This window comes from Oncorhynchus mykiss, chromosome 16, assembly GCF_057628025.1.
Source record: "Oncorhynchus mykiss isolate SJ-2025 chromosome 16, ASM5762802v1, whole genome shotgun sequence".
Lineage (NCBI taxonomy): Eukaryota > Metazoa > Chordata > Actinopteri > Salmoniformes > Salmonidae > Oncorhynchus > Oncorhynchus mykiss.
Window position 1 is genome coordinate 30,949,122 of NC_143037.1, and position 16,461 is coordinate 30,965,582.

At 41.1% G+C, this 16,461-nt stretch overlaps 1 protein-coding gene across 1 annotated transcript in view; it reads right to left on the reverse strand.

Annotated features, from left to right (window-relative positions):
• Positions 1 to 16,461, reverse strand: part of LOC110492868 (cadherin-23) — a 582,104-nt gene that overhangs the window by 167,413 nt on the left and 398,230 nt on the right. Inside the window, exons 30-34 of the mRNA XM_036946709.2 lie at positions 12,884 to 13,019; positions 12,135 to 12,523; positions 11,741 to 11,842; positions 11,185 to 11,334; positions 10,943 to 11,071 (exon numbers count right to left, since the gene is read on the reverse strand). Of these exons, the coding sequence (XP_036802604.1) occupies positions 10,943 to 11,071; positions 11,185 to 11,334; positions 11,741 to 11,842; positions 12,135 to 12,523; positions 12,884 to 13,019 (906 nt within the window). The remainder of the gene's footprint in view (positions 1 to 10,942; positions 11,072 to 11,184; positions 11,335 to 11,740; positions 11,843 to 12,134; positions 12,524 to 12,883; positions 13,020 to 16,461) is intronic.

Genomic DNA, 16,461 nt, shown 5'->3' on the forward strand with positions numbered 1-16,461 from the left:
CCACGACACAAACCAGAGACTTTCTATCGACTACTCCCCAGACGGATCAAGTGTTTTCAATGGAAAGACAGCAAAGACATACAAACATAAATATGTACACTGCAATTATTTCAAATGAGCGGCCATCTATGTGCAAAGAATTCACATTTCCATGAGCATAGTTCTCCGCTGTATGTACACTACTGTTCAAAAGTTTGGGGTCATGACTATTGTAGCTGGAAATGGCAAATTTCTTAATGGAATGTCTACATAGGCGTAGAGGCCTATAATCAGCAACCATCACTCCTGTGTTCCAATGGCACGTTGTGTTTGCTAATCCAAGTTTATCATTTTAAAAGGTGAATTGATCATTAGAAAACCCTTTTGCATTATGCTATCACAACTGAAAGCTGTTGTTCTGATTGCATCCCGTAAAATGCTTACTTACAAGCCCTTAACCAACAATGCAGTTTTAAGGAAAATAAGAGAATATTTACTAAATAAACTAAAGTAAAAAATAAAAGAGAAACTATAATGAGGCTCTATACAGGGGGTACCGGTACCGAGTCAATGTGAGGGGGGTACAGGTTAGTCAAGGTAATTGAGGTAATATGTACATGTAGGTAGGGGTAAAGTGACTATGTATAGATAATAAACAGCGAGGAGCAGAAGCAGCGCAAATAGTCAGGGTAGCCATTTGATTAGCTGTTCAGCAATCTTATGGCCTGGGGATAGAAGCTGTTAAGAAGCCTTTTGGACCTAGACTTGTCACTCCGGTGCTGCTTGCAGTGTGGTAGCAGAGAGAAAAATCTATGACTAGGGTGGCTGGAGTCTTTGGAAATTTGAAGGTCTTCCTCTGACACCGCCTGGTATCGAGGTCCTGGATGGCAGGAAGCTTGGTCCCAGTGATGTACTGGGCTGTACGCACTACCCTCTGTAGCGCCTTGTGGGCGGAGGCCCGAGCAGTTGCCATACAAGGCGGTGATGCAACATGGACAGGATACTCTCGATGCTGCAGCTGTAGTACTTTTTGAGGATCTGGGGACCCATGTCAAATCCTTTCACTCCTGAGGGGGAATAAGCATTGTTGTGCCTTCTTCACGACTGCCTTGGTATGTTTGGAACATGATAGTTTGTTGGTGATGTGGACACTGAGGAACTTAAAGCTTTCAACCTGCTCCCCTACATCCCCATCAATGAGAATGGGGGCATGCTCAACCCTCCTTGATCACATTAATGGAGAGGTACAGGAGGGAACTAAGCTCCCTAATATGAGCTATGCTGCTAAAATTTGAACAGCTATTTTCTTTTTTTGTGTAAATTGAACCAATTTTTGTCTTTTGTTTAATTTATACAACAACATTCCAACCTTGTTTAGCATTATCTAGTCCAAATATGGCATGATTCCACTATTTGTATTTGTTTGCTTCACTTTCAATGGGGAACCTTTATTTTGAAGGAGAACTGCAAATTCCATTATTGTGGCTATCTTCACATAGGTGTGAATGCCAATGTCAGTTGCTTCCCGCAGCTGTAGCCTATCACATGCCGCCGGCAATAGATTTCACCCATCTCTATTTTATTTGGAGAAAAACAGCAGACTACACAAAACATTGATTGTAATATTGGTAGTAACAATCTGGATGCGTACCCGGCTCCACGAGAGGGCTAAATGGGGTCCCACAGTTCAAACTTGTGCCCCCTCCGTTTCCATAAAAAGCGTGAAAAAACTATTCTCATTCAAGGGCTTTTCTTATAATTTGACTATTTTCTACATTGTAGAATAATAGTGAAGACATCAAAACAATTAAATAACACATACTGTATGGAATCAGGTAGTAACAAACCCTAATATATGTTATATTTGAGATTCTTCAAATAGCCACCCTTTGCCTTGATGACAGCTTTGCACACTCTTGTGGCATTCTCTCAACCAGCTACAATGTAGAAAATAGTAAAAATATCGAAAAAACCTTTGAGTGGGTGTTATAAAACTTTTGTATGTGTATACAGTGCCTTGCGAAAGTATTCGGCCCCCTTGAACTTTGCGACCTTTTGCCACATTTCAGGCTTCAAACATAAAGATATAAAACTGTATTTTTTTTGTGAAGAATCAACAACAAGTGGGACACAATCATGAAGTGGAACGACATTTATTGGATATTTCAAACTATTTTTAACAAATCAAAAACTGAAAAATTGGGCGTGCAAAATTATTCAGCCCCCTTAAGTTAATACTTTGTAGCGCCACCTTTTGCTGCGATTACAGCTGTAAGTCGCTTGGGGTATGTCTCTATCAGTTTTGCACATTGAGAGACTGACATTTTTTCCCATTCCTCCTTGCAAAACAGCTCGAGCTCAGTGAGGTTGGATGGAGAGCATTTGTGAACAGCAGTTTTCAGTTCTTTCCACAGATTCTCGATTGGATTCAGGTCTGGACTTTGACTTGGCCATTCTAACACCTGGATATGTTTATTTTTTAACCATTCCATTGTAGATTTTGCTTTATGTTTTGGATCATTGTCTTGTTGGAAGACAAATCTCCATCCCAGTCTCAAGTCTTTTGCAGACTCCATCAGGTTTTCTTCCAGAATGGTCCTGTATTTGGCTCCATCCATCTTCCCATCAATTTTAACCATCTTCCCTGTCCCTGCTGAAGAAAAGCAGGCCCAAACCATGATGCTGCCACCACCATGTTTGACAGTGGGGATGGTGTGTTCAGCTGTGTTGCTTTTACGCCAAACATAACGTTTTGCATTGTTGCCAGAAAGTTCAATTTTGGTTTCATCTGACCAGAGCACCTTCTTCCACATGTTTGGTGTGTTTCCCAGGTGGCTTGTGGCAAACTTTAAACAACACTTTTTATGGATATCTTTAAGAAATGGCTTTCTTCTTGCCACTCTTCCATAAAGGCCAGATTTGTGCAATATACGACTGATTGTTATCCTATGGACAGAGTCTCCCACCTCAGCTGTAGATCTCTGCAGTTCATCCATAGTGATCATGGGCCTCTTGGCTGCATCTCTGATCAGTCTTCTCCTTGTATGAGCTGAAAGTTTAGAGGGACGGCCAGGTCTTGGTAGATTTGCAGTGGTCTGATACTCCTTCCATTTCAATATTATCGCTTGCACAGTGCTCCTTGGGATGTTTAAAGCTTGGGAAATATTTTTGTATCCAAATCCGGCTTTAAACTTCTTCACAACAGTATCTCGGACCTGCCTGGTGTGTTCCTTGTTCTTCATGATGCTATCTGCGCTTTTGACGGACCTCTGAGACTATCACAGTGCAGGTGCATTTATACGGAGACTTGATTACACACAGGTGGATTGTATTTATCATCATTAGTCATTTAGGTCAACATTGGATCATTCAGAGATCCTCACTGAACCTTTGGAGAGAGTTTGCTACACTGAAAGTAAAGGGGCTGAATAATTTTGCACGCCCAATTTTTCAGTTTTTGATTTGTTAAAAACGTTTGAAATATCCAATAAATGTCGTTCCACTTCATGATTGTGTCCCACTTGTTGTTGATTCTTCACAAAAAAATACAGTTTTATATCTTTATGTTTGAAGCCTGAAATGTGGCAAAAGGTCGCAAAGTTCAAGGGGGCCGAATACTTTCGTAAGGCACTGTATATAATAAATGCAAAATAAATCCAAAATATACAGTGAGTATTCAGACCCCTTGAATTTTTCCACATTTTGTTACGTTACAGCCTTAATCTAAAATGTATTAAATAATTTTCAATCCTCAGAAGTCTACACACAATACCCCATAATCACGAAGTGAAAACAGGTTTTTAGAATATTTTTCAAAAGTATTACAAATAAAAAAACATAAATCTTTTACATAAGTATTCAGACCCTTTGTTATGAGACTCGAATTTGGGCTCATGTGCATCCTGTTTCCATTGATCATCATTGAGATGTTTCTACAACTTGATTAGAGTCCACCTGTGGTAAATCCAATTGATTGGACATGATTTGGGTAGGCACACACCTGTCAAGATAAGGTCCAACAATTGACAGTGCATGTCAGAGAAAGAACCAAGCCATGAAGTCGAAGGAATTTTCCGTTGAGCTCGGAGACAGAATTGTGTTGAGGCACAGATCTGGCGAAGGTATACCAAAAATGTTTTGCAGCATTTGAAGGTCCCAAAGAACACAGCAGCCTCCATCATTCTTAAATGCAAGAAGTTTGGCACCACCAAGACTATTCCTACGTGCTGGCTGCACGGCCAAACTGAGCAATTGGGGGAGAAGGGCCTTGGTCAGGGAGGTGACCAAGAACCCGATGGTCACTCTGACAGAGCTCTAGAGTTTCTCTGTGGAGATGGGAGAACCTTCCAGAAGGACAACCATCTCTGCAGCACTCCACAAATCAGGCCTTTATGGTAGAGTGGCTAGATGGAAGCCACTCCTCAGTAAAACAGCCTGCATGGAGTTTGCCAAAAGGCAGCTAAAGACTCTCAGACCATGAGAAACAAGATTCTCTGGTCTGATGAAACCAAGATTGCCAAGCGTCACATCTGGAGTAAACATGGCACCATTCGTACGGTGAAGCACGGTGGTGCTAGCATCATGCTGTGGGGGTGTTTTTAAGTGTAAGGGACTGGGAGATTAGTCAGGATCAAGCCAAAGATGAACGGAGCGAAGTACAGAGAGATCCTTGATGAAACCTGTTCCAGAGTTCTCGGGAACTCAGACTGGGGCGAAGGTTCACCTTCCAAAAGGACAATGACCCTAAGCACACTGCCAAGACAACGCAACAGTGGCATCGGGACAAGTCTCTGAATGTCATTGAGTGGCCCAGCCAGAGCCTGGACTTTATCCTGATTGAACATCTCTGGAGAGACCTGAAAATAGCTGTGAAGCAACGCTCGCCACCAAACCAAACAGAGCTTGAGAGGATATGCAGAGAAGAATGGGAGAAACTCCCCAAATATAGAGAGTGCCAAGCTTGTAGCGTCATACCCAAGAAGACTTGAGAATGTAATTGCTGCCAAAGGTGCTTCAAGAAAGTACTGAGTAAAGGGCCTGAAAAGTAATACGAATGTGATATTTCATTTATATCTTATATAAATTAGCAAACATTTCTAACAACCTGTTTTTGCTTTGTCATTATAAGGTATTCTGTGTAGATTGATGAGGGGAAAAAACATGTTATCAATTTTAGAATAAGGCTGTCACCCAACAAAATGTGAAAAAAAGTAAAGGGGTCTGATTGGTGTCTCGCAAAATAATTAATCCTCCTTGGAGTTTTTCCTATTTTGTTGAATTACAACCTGTAATTTAAATTGATTTTTATTTGGATATAATTTAATGGACATACACAAAATAGTAAAAATTGGTGAAGTGAAATTTAAAAAAATACCTGTTTCAAAAAATCCCCCCCCTAAAAAAACAGAAAAGTGGTGGGTGCATATGCATATGTAAAATAAAGTCCACCTGTGTGCAATCTAAGTGTCACATGATCTGTCACATGATCTCAGTATATATACACCTGTTCTGAAAGGCTGAAGAGTCAGCAACACCACTAAGCAAGGGGCACCACCAAGCAAGGGGAACCACCAAGCAAGCGGCACCATGAAGACCAAGGAGTGCTCCAAACAGGTCAGGGACAAAGTTGTGGAAAAGTACAGATCAGGGTTGGGTTATAAAAAAATATCAGAAACTTTGAACATCCTACTGAGCACCATTAAATCCATGATTAAAATATGGAAAGAATATGGCACCACAACAGACCTGCCAAGAGAGGGCCGCCCACCAAATCTCACGGACCAGGCAAGGAGAGCATTAATCAGAGAGGCAACAAAGAGACCAAAGATAACCCCGAAGGAGCTGCAAAGCGCCACAGTGGGGATTGGAGTATCTGTCCACAGAACCATTCTAAGCCGTACTACACTCCACAGAGCTGGGCTTTACTGAAGAGTGGCCAGAAAAAAGCCATTGCTTAAAGAAATAAACAAGCAAACACGATTGGTGTTCGACAAAAGGCATGCGGGAGACTCCCCAAACATATGGAAGAAGGTACTCTGGTCAGATGAGACTAAAATTGAGCTTTTTGGCCATCAAGGAAAATGCTATGTCTGGCGCAAACCCAACGTCTCACATCTCCCTAGAACACCATCCCCACAGTGAAGTATGGTGGTGGCAGCATCATCCTGTGGGAATATTTTTCATTTGCAGGCACTGGGAAACTGGTCAGAATTGAAGAAATGATGGATGGCGTTAAATACAGGGAAATTCTTGAGGGATACCTGTTTCAGTCTTCCAGAGATTTGAGACTGGGACGGAGGTTCACCTTCCAGCAGGACAATGACCCTAAGCATACTGCTAAAGCAACACTCGCATGTTTTAAGGGGAAACATTTAAATGTCTTTGAATGGCCTAGTCAAAGCCCATTCCTCAATCAAATTGAGAATCTCTGGTATGACTTAAAGAGTGCTGTACACCAGCTGAACCCATCCAACTTGAAGGAGTTGGAGCAGTTTTGTCTTGAAGGATGGGCAAAAATCCCAGTGACTAGATGTGCCAAACTTAAAGAGACATACCCCAAGACACTTGCAGCTGTAATTGCTGCAAAGGGTGGGTCTACAAAGTATTGACTTTGGGGTGGGGCCTATAGTTTTGCACTCTCAAGGTTTCTGTTTTTTTGTCTTAGTTCTTGTTTGTTTCACAAGAAAACGATTTTGCATCTTCAAAGTGGTAGGCATGTTGTGTAAATCAAATGATTCAAACCCCCAAAAATATTTATTTTAATTCCAGGTTGTAAGGCAACAAAATAGGAAAAATGCCAAGGGGGTGAATACTTTCGCAATCCACTTTACTTTCCAAAGGCACTGTATGCTTGTTCTACTCAATTGTTTGTACAATTCATTAATTTTAAACAAACAAACACTGTTTAGCCTCTGAATATGGTTAAAATTGAATTTTTTGTATCCGTAGCTCTATTGGTGAATTTGAGGTGGTTACATTTCATTACCCATGTTCCTCAGCTTTTTACTGAAAGAGTGGCACAGTGTTGGGTTTGTTATTGTTATGAAGTCTAGATTGCCCCTTCAAGAACCAATGGGTATATGTCAAGATTCCCAGATTGCATGTGTGTCTTACATCAAAAATAAGTTTACATTACCAAGTACATTAGCCATAAAAAGTAGCTTGGATGAAAAGTAGCTTGGATGAAAGGTCCAATATCAAACGGCCTGCTCCTCAGTCATAGTTGCTAATATTAGCATATTATCATTAGTATTGGATAGAACATACTCTGAAGTTTCTAAAACTGTTTGAATTATGTATGTGAGTATAACAGAACTCATATAGCAGGCAAAAACCTGAGAAATTCCACTTCCTGTCTCATTGAAATTACAGTGAGATATGGATAAGTTTTCATTTCCTACGCCTTCCACTAGATGTCAGCAGTCAATAAAACTTTGTCTGATGACTAATGTGAAGGGAGGTCGATTGACACAGGAAATAGTCACCACAGCCATGAGTGGACCATGTTTTCACCAGGCGCGTTCACAGATGAAGGACCTGCGTTCCATCGCTCATCTGAAGTCATTCTAATTCTCCGGTTGGAACGTTATTCAAGATATGTGTAAACAACATTCTAAAGATTGATTCAGTATATTGTTTTACATGTTTCTACTGACTGTTATGGAACTTTTGGACATTTCAAACAAATCAAGCATTTATTGTGGACCTGGGATTTATAGGACTGCATTCTGATGAAGTTCATCAAAGGTAAGGAAACATTTATGTAATTTCTGGTTTCTGTTGACTCCAACATGGAGGCTAATTTGGCTACTGTTCTGAGTGCCGTCTCAGATTATTGCATGGGTTGCTTTTTCTGTGAACTTAAAAAAAAATCTGACACAGCGGTTGCATTGAGGAGAGGTATATGCATAATTCCATGTGTATAACTTGTATTATCATCTACATTTATGATGGGTATTTCTGTTGAAACGATGTGGCTATGCAAAATCACTTGATGTTTTTGGAACTAGTGAATCTAAATAGCCAATGTAAACTCAGATTTAAATGTAAATATGAACTTTATCAAACAAAACATGCATGTATTGTGTAACATGAAGTCCTATGAGTGTCATCTGATGAAGATAATTCAAGGTTAATGATTCATTTTATCTTTATTTATGCTTTTTGTGAATGCTATATTTTGCTGGAAAATGGCTGTGCTTATTGTGGTTTGGTGGAGACCTAACATAATCTTTTGTAGTGCTTTCGCTGAAAAGCCTATTGGAAATTGTACACTTTGGTGGGATTAACAACGAGAATAGCTTTAAAATGATATAAGACATGTATGTTTTAGGAATTGTAATTATGAGATTTCTGTGGTTTGAATTTGGCGCCCTCTATTTTCACTGGTAGTTGTCATATCGATCCCGATATCAGGATTGCAGCCATAACAGGTTAATGGGATAAATCTACTCTAAGAGCATAAAGCGGTTTGAGAGAAGTTTGGAATCCTAATCAACCAATCCAATGTGAGTACATCTGTTGTTGAAGTACAGTAGATCAATAAACATACTGTCCTCTAGAAGGTATCTAAGCTGCGTATGCTGAAAAACAATGTTAGGTCAAATTAGCTTTGAATTTCCTATATTTTTCAGCTTAAAACAATGTTTGTATTAATAAACATATGGATATACAGTACACTGCAATGGGATTACTGTATGTTATGTGTACACAACGTATGGATGCACACCCACCGGCAAAACATTCATTTCAAAATGAAAACATGCTCATGTGCTGACATGCTGTATAATAATATTTGATATTCATCCTATGTAGCTTGAGCACATTTAATTGTGATATGAGAAGCCAGAATGTGGCATTTTAACAGTAAGGGGTAGCGTTTATTAGGCACGAAATGGAAGAAAATAGACTCAAACAGGAAGGGACAATCTCAAGTTGTCTAATAAGAAGCTATCATTTCATTTTCCACTACATAATGTTTTGCTACCTTGTGCCTTCATAGCTAGGTTTCCATCTAATTGGCGACAGATTGTCATGCAAATTTTGTAGAATCTGCATAAAGACATGAAAACTTAAGTGAAACTACATTTTTTGGAAACACCACTGGTGGATAAATGCGTAGTGCACACAAAATGTACTTTTTCCGCTTAAGTTATCATGCACTGAATACATGTATTTCAATGTGTTTCCATTGTATTTTCAACTCTACCGATAGTTTTGTCATAAAAAGTGTTGCGCTGAATAGCAAATATGCCTTCTCTGGTCTTGACACGTGTGCTCTAGTCAACAGCTAGCAGTTACAGTACAGGTACAGTGGATGCTCCTTTAAAAGTTGCATCATACTGCAGCACACCTTGAGGCTGATGCAGCATTCTGTGTCACATTATCTAATTGTCAGACATTTTTTCTGTTAATGGGAGTTAGTGCTAGTTTGACCACCAGAGGGCATCTTTGAGAAGCCTATTTGATAGTCTTCCATATTGGCATTACCAGAGAATTTCAAACATTTTTTGAAATAACACAGTATATGGGATTGATTTTAAGAAATTTGGCTTAATTCATTTGATAAATATTCTGGTGTTTCTATTCCATGAAAAGCGAAATACTCAGGGTTTCCATTAGGATGGAACGGAAAGTATGGCTCTGTACAACGTGACGGTCATAGGCTACAGCATAAAAGGATTGTAAATTGTTTGACTTCATTAGACAACTTTGTTCCAATATTTCTGTAAATCAGTTATATTTATTCCCATAGTAATTCGTTATCGATCCATAACTAAATCAACATCTGCATTTTTAAATATTATTTGTCATTACGAAAGCATAAAGATGCTGATGACAAAATACAGTACTATAAGCCACCTGCGTTTGTTTTTAGGCTATTGTGTAGTCCAACAAGTAAACATAGCCTACAATACATACTGTAGTAAACATGCGAAAGTGCCTAATTCCTTACATGAGGGAGAGCAGGCCATGTCTGTACTACAGAATTCGGGCACGTGGGAGACTGGGGTTCAATTCCCAGATGGAGAGGAAGGAGTAGGCTGTCCTTCTAAATAAGAACTGATTCCATATGTGTTATTTCATAGTTATGATGTCTTCACTATTATTCTACAATATATAAAATAGTAAAAACAAAGAGAAACCCTGGAATGAGTAGTTGTGTCCGAACTTTTGACTGGTACTTGCTTAATTAATTTGATTAATATTATGGTGTTTCTCTTCCAAGAAAAACTCTCTGGGTTTCTGTTACGATGGAACGGAAAATATGGCGCTGTACAATGTGACGGTCGGCAGTACAGTACTGGGCTATTTAGCGAAAGAATCCCTGTGTCATGTGGGCAGGGCTCATTGGAGACCGGGTTTCAAAACCCTGATGGGGAGGAAGGAGTGGGCTGTCCTTGTAAATAAGAATTTGTTCTTAACCAATTTGCCTAGTTAAATTCAATCTGGAGTGCCTGTGCTGGTTGTGCGGGTAGGCTAGTCTACATGAGATTATTATGGATAAGAGCAAGAATATTTGTATTTGTCAAATGGTAATCAAGCATCGATCATCATGTCACCAGAATAAGACCCTCAATATTTATCGGAAAAGATGATCAAGATCACCATGCACTTTCACCACCCTGTGAAGGTCATCGTAATTGGTTTAATCTGTAGCCTAATAAACTGCATGGTTTCCAGAGTCGTAGTGGGAGGACCACACACCATATCATCACGTGACTCCAAGGTTCTTGTGATATGATGACTAACATATCAATATTTGCTCATAAAGGCATTTCCATCGGCATTTCTCGCATAATTAATTTTACCAACACAAAAAGATCACGTCAAATGAACAAATGATCTGTCGGCATTTACAAAATTGTACCGAAATGCCTGTTTCCATCAGAGCTGTCATGATTTTTTTTTAAATGGTATGACTTTGGAAACATGGTTATAGAATCTGACCCAGGTGTCTAACCTTGAGCAGGTAGCGGTCAACAGACTCTCGGTCCAGAGGGGAGTTGACGTAGATCTCTCCATAGGTGTGATTCACTGTCCGGATCTCAAACACATCCTGCATGTTCCCTGCCACCAGCCTGAAGTACACCTTAGAGAGCGAGACAAAGAGGAGGGGATGGAGTGAGTTGAAAGACAGCAGGGAGAGCAGGTGAAGAGCTTCTCCCTCTCTCTCTCTCTTCTCTTCTCTCTCTCTCTCCTCACCAGTCCATTTTTTCCGGCATCTTTGTCACGCCCAAGCACCACAGCCACTCTCTTCCCGATGGGTGTGTTCTCTGGAATCTCCACCAATGAATCAGATGTGATATCAAACTCTGGACTGTTGTCATTCTCATCCTGTATGGTGATTGACACCTGTCACATGTATAGACAAAGCCAATGAGGGATTGGCATTGACAAGAGGGCCAAGATGCTACAAAACTTTGAATTGAATTTGATTTACATGGTATGCTTTTGAAAAATAATAGAAAAATACTTTTGTGACATATACATACACTTAATTAAGCTTTGATTTCAAACTTTGAATTAAAACAGTAATCCTAAGCAACACCTACCTTCTGCAATTTCCCCATGAGATAGCAGTAACGAGGTGAAAATACAGATTGTCATTAACTGACCATTTCTACAACAAAACAGATAACAACATCGTGTCGCGGTTTATTATTGAAAACAGATGAGACCTGACAACCGGGAATTGAAAGCAACTACTGTCCAAATAATAAGAAAAAGAAATTAAGAAAAAAAGAAGCGACTGCCATACCACAGTGGAGTCTTTTTTGGGTCCCCCATCGTCAGCCACTACAGTCAGGGTGTAGAGGTCCCCCTTCTCCCTGTCCAGCAGCCCTGTGACTGTGATACGGCCCTGGGGATGGACAGGGAGAAGGAGAGAGCAAGAGAGGGAGAAAGGAGTAAAACAAATTAACAAACAACCTGATTTATCCTAGTTTTAAATATATATGCTGAGCAGTGTATATTATCCAACAGGGTTGGGTTTAAATTCCATGTCAATTCAAGAAGAATATTTTCAAGGGAAAATCCTAATTGGATTTGCTTTTTACTTCCTGAATTGAAATGGAATTGACCTTAACCCAACTGTCCAATAAGAGTGAGACATGCTAATACGGTGTTACACCCCAGGCTGTCCACCGACTCACCGTGATACTGTCGATCTTGAAGAGGGCAAGGGCGGCTGGCGATGTGTCCGGGTCAAAGCGATACGACAGCTGGTTGAGGTTGTCCGCCGACTGTGCCTGCACCTGCACCACCTCCGTTCCTGTGGCAATGTTCTCCAGGAGTGACACCTCGTAGCCCGCAGAGAAGAACGCCACCGCCTCGTCCAGCTCATTAAGTAAGGTCACATAGACCATGCAGAAGCCACGGTGGAACGGTGGCGCCTGGTCGGTAGCCGACACGTTCATCAGGTAGCTGGTCTTGGTCTCGTAGTCTAGATAGTCTACAGTGGTCACCAGGCCCGTGCTCACATCCACATCAAACTTACGGTCGGAGCCGGAGTCCAGAGCGTAGGCCACCGCCCCGCCGTCACCTGGATGAAGGAATGGCAGGATAGAGGGGAGGAGTGGGAGAGAAAGGGAAAATCATAGAGGGAAGGAGGTTGGGCAAAGGGAGGCAAAACAAGAGAGAGAAGACAAAAAAAGATACATGTAAAAACATTTTTTTAAGTATGTAGTCATGCATTGCTACACATACCGATCTATGTACTACAGTACCCATAATGCTCTGTACAGAATATTCTGTTTTATTTTAGTAAATAAAGCTAACATATTGTTGTTCCGTTTCCTTATCAATATACAGTGTACATTATAATGCATATATTATCAATAAAACCAGCTTGTACAGAGGGTTATGGGTACTATAGTACATCGTGTTACACTACAACACTCACCAGTGTCGGGGTCTGTAGCTCGTACTACGATGACAGAGGTGCCAATACCAGCGGTCTCCCTCAGACCCAGGCGGTTGTACTGCTGCTGGGTGAACACTGGTGCCTCGTCATTGGCATCCTCCACATACACTATCACCTGTAGTGGGAGACAGAGACACTGGGAGTCAGAGAGGTAGCTGGACAACTGCTCACAAGATGCTCACAGGTGTCCTCCTTACTGCCCACTACAGCCCTTTCCCTTTTGCAAAAGACTCTACCCTAGCACTATACTGTATGTCCTGTCCCACACCCTCTTCTCTCCCAATACACTACCTTCTCCTCTGTTATTTTCTAAATCCTGCCTCACATTCTCTCCTTTTTCATGCCCTATGTATGACCCTTACAGTCTCATCTTCTATGTTCTGCCATGTCCCCACTCCCCTGCCCTCTATCGCTATTCCCTATATTTATATCCTCCCTCTCCCCGCCTCACCCGTACAGAGCTCCTCATCTTGCCTTGGTCACTTTTATTGTTACACAAAATGAGTGCCTTTTGCATCCCGTTGATATTTTAAGACGAAATTGAGCACCAATATTGAATTTTAAAAGCCTGTTATATTAAATCAAGTGCCCTTAAAAAGACCTAAGGGCCGGGGGCTGGGTTTCTACTAAGCTAACATATGGAATTGTTTTAAGAGGGTCAACTCTTAGCCAAGAGAGACTGGCATGCATAGTATTAATATTAGGCCTCTGATTACAATAAAGAGCAAGATGTGCGGCTCTGTTCTGGGCCAGCTTCAGCTTAACTAGGTCTTCATATGCAGCACTTGACCATATATGATATATATAATCAAGATACCTTAAGATAAAACTAGAGCCAGCACGACTTGCTTTGTGGACAGCGGTGTCAAAAAAGAAGGGCATCTCTTTATTACAGACTGATCTCTCCTTGTCATTACAACCATTGAATCAAAATGTTTTGACCATGACAGTTTACAATCTAAGGTAACACCAAGTAATTTAGTCTCCTCAACTTGTTCAACAGCTGATTCAGCTGAGGTCGAGAACTTAGGGAATGATTTGTACCAAATACATTGTGTCTCATTTGGCCGACATCCCTTTATGTATTGATGACGCTGGCTGTAGAATATCTGATTTCCCCCAAGCTGATCATTGTCTCCAGCCGGCTCTGATCACAAAGTAATAAAACAGGCAGGGAGAGCGAACTCGTCTTTGGTGGTCGGCAAACCCTCAACGTTCTGACCCGCAGCCCTGCGTGGCATTGAATGTGCCACAATAGCATGCTGTAGTGGCAAAGTCAATATCCAAGTTTATAAACACAAGGTCGCTACAGTTATTGTTATTTGTGGTCTTAAACATTTTGAGTTAATTTTGAGTTAATTCTATGAGGGGGGGGAGGTTACATTTATTTTACAGTGCAAGAGAAGGGTCATGTGAAAATATTTTCTACTTTGGGGAGAGGGGTGCATTTTGTTTTGAGATTTAACTGCCCCTCCCACCCAGTACATTTTTATTAATAAATATTAATTATGGGGGTGGAAAACATTGTTGCACCTGATCCCAAAACTTTATCACTAAATTATACTTACCAGAAGTTTGCAGGCATGCTCTAATAATACACTTACATGGATCACGAGCAAATACAGCTCTAGACAGTTCACAGTGATAAGGCGCTGAATTCCTGACATCGATTGCCACTTGCGGTGTAAATTTGAATCCCCCATGGGGTGCAAAAAACGGCATTAATCACCGTGAAAAGGAAAATTAGAGGCTCAATTCGATCCAAACCACATTGCAGTATTTACACAGTAGGTATTTTTCCGATAGGTAAAATTAGTCTTGGGTACTGTATAAAAACCTACAACTACTACCAGGGAGACCCCTCTCACAGATATGCTTTCACTTTCAGAATTAGAAGTGTGTGTTCACGGGATGAATATTGTAAATAAAGGATTTACCCCATGTGGGATTAGAATTCACAACCATTGAACTATGAACCAAATGTCTTAGTGGACTGCGCCACCAATCAATCAGTTGGAAAAGATAACTAGTTGATATGATCACCATTATCATCCAATTCTAGTTACGATAGATGTAGCTATGGATATATACATATAAAACTCATTCCCTACATGTTTTCTTTCTTTGTAAAAGCACATGGATGTTTATAAAACAGTAAATAAACATTGAATTTGGTCACGTGGAAATCTGCCTTCCTGCCTTTTGAATTTTGTGTAACATCAGTAGTCTAGTCAAGGAAGAATCAGGCAAAAATATTTTGGCACACTCCACTTAACAAGACCACTCTGGGAGCATGGAGAAGACTCTTTAGCAATTTTCCGGGCCTTTCTCAGACACCGCCTGGCATGTACATCCTGGATGGCTGGGAACTCGCCCCCAGTGATGCACTGGGTGGTGCAGTTGCCATTCCAGATTCTGATACAACCAGTCAGGATGCTCTCGATTGTGCAGTTGTAAAAGTTCCTGAAGATCTGTAGGGCCATGCCAAATCGTTTCAGCTTCTTGAGGGAGCAGAGGCACTGCTGTGCCTTCTTCATAACTGTGCTGGTGTGAGAGTGCATGTTAAGTCCTCAGTGATGTGGACACAGAAGAACTTGAAACTCATCACCCTCTCTACTGTGTCCCTGTCGATGTGGATGGGGGTGTGCACCCCCATGTTTCCTGTAGTCCACGATCTGCTCCTTGGTCTTGCTGACGTTGAGTTAGAGGTTGTTGTCCTGGCACCACACTGCCAGGTCTCTGACCTCCTCTCTGTTGGCAAGGAATGTCAAACTCATTCCATGGAGGGCCAAGTTTCTGCTGTTTTTTTCCTTTCAATTAAGACCTAGAAAACGAGGGGGAGTTCCTTACTAATCAGTGACCTTTTTATCAATCAAGCCAAGAGGAGAGTGAAACCTGCAGACACTCGGCCCTCCACGGAATGAGTTTGACACATTGGCTACAGGCTGTCTTATTCCCGTTAGTGATCAGGCCTAACACCGTTATGTCATCAGCAAACTTTATGATGGAGTTAGAGTCGTGAGTGGCCACACAGCTGTGGGGTAAACAGGGAGTACAAGAGGGGGCTAAGCACATACCCCTGGGGGTCCCCCAAACAGTGGCTTGCAAAAGTATTCACCCCACTTGGCATTTTTCCTATTTTGTTGCCTTACAATCTGGAATGAAAATATATTTTGGGTGGGTTTGTAGCATTTGATTTACACAATATGCCTACCACTTTGAAGATGCAAAATATTTTTTATTGTGAAACAATCAAGAAATAAGACAAAAAAAACAGAAAACTTTAGCGGGCATTCCCCCCCCCCCCCCCAAAAGTCAATACTTTGTAGACCACCTTTTGCAGCAATTACAGCTACAAGTCTCTTGGGGTATGTCTCTATAAGCTTGGCACATCTAGCCCCTGGGACATTTTTCCCATTCTTAAAGGCACAACTGCTCCAGCTTCTTCAAGTTGGATGGGTTCCGCTGGTGTACAGCAATCTTTAAGTCCTACCACAGATTCTCAATTGGATTGAGGTCTGGGCTTTGACTAGGCCATTCCAAAACATTTTAATGTT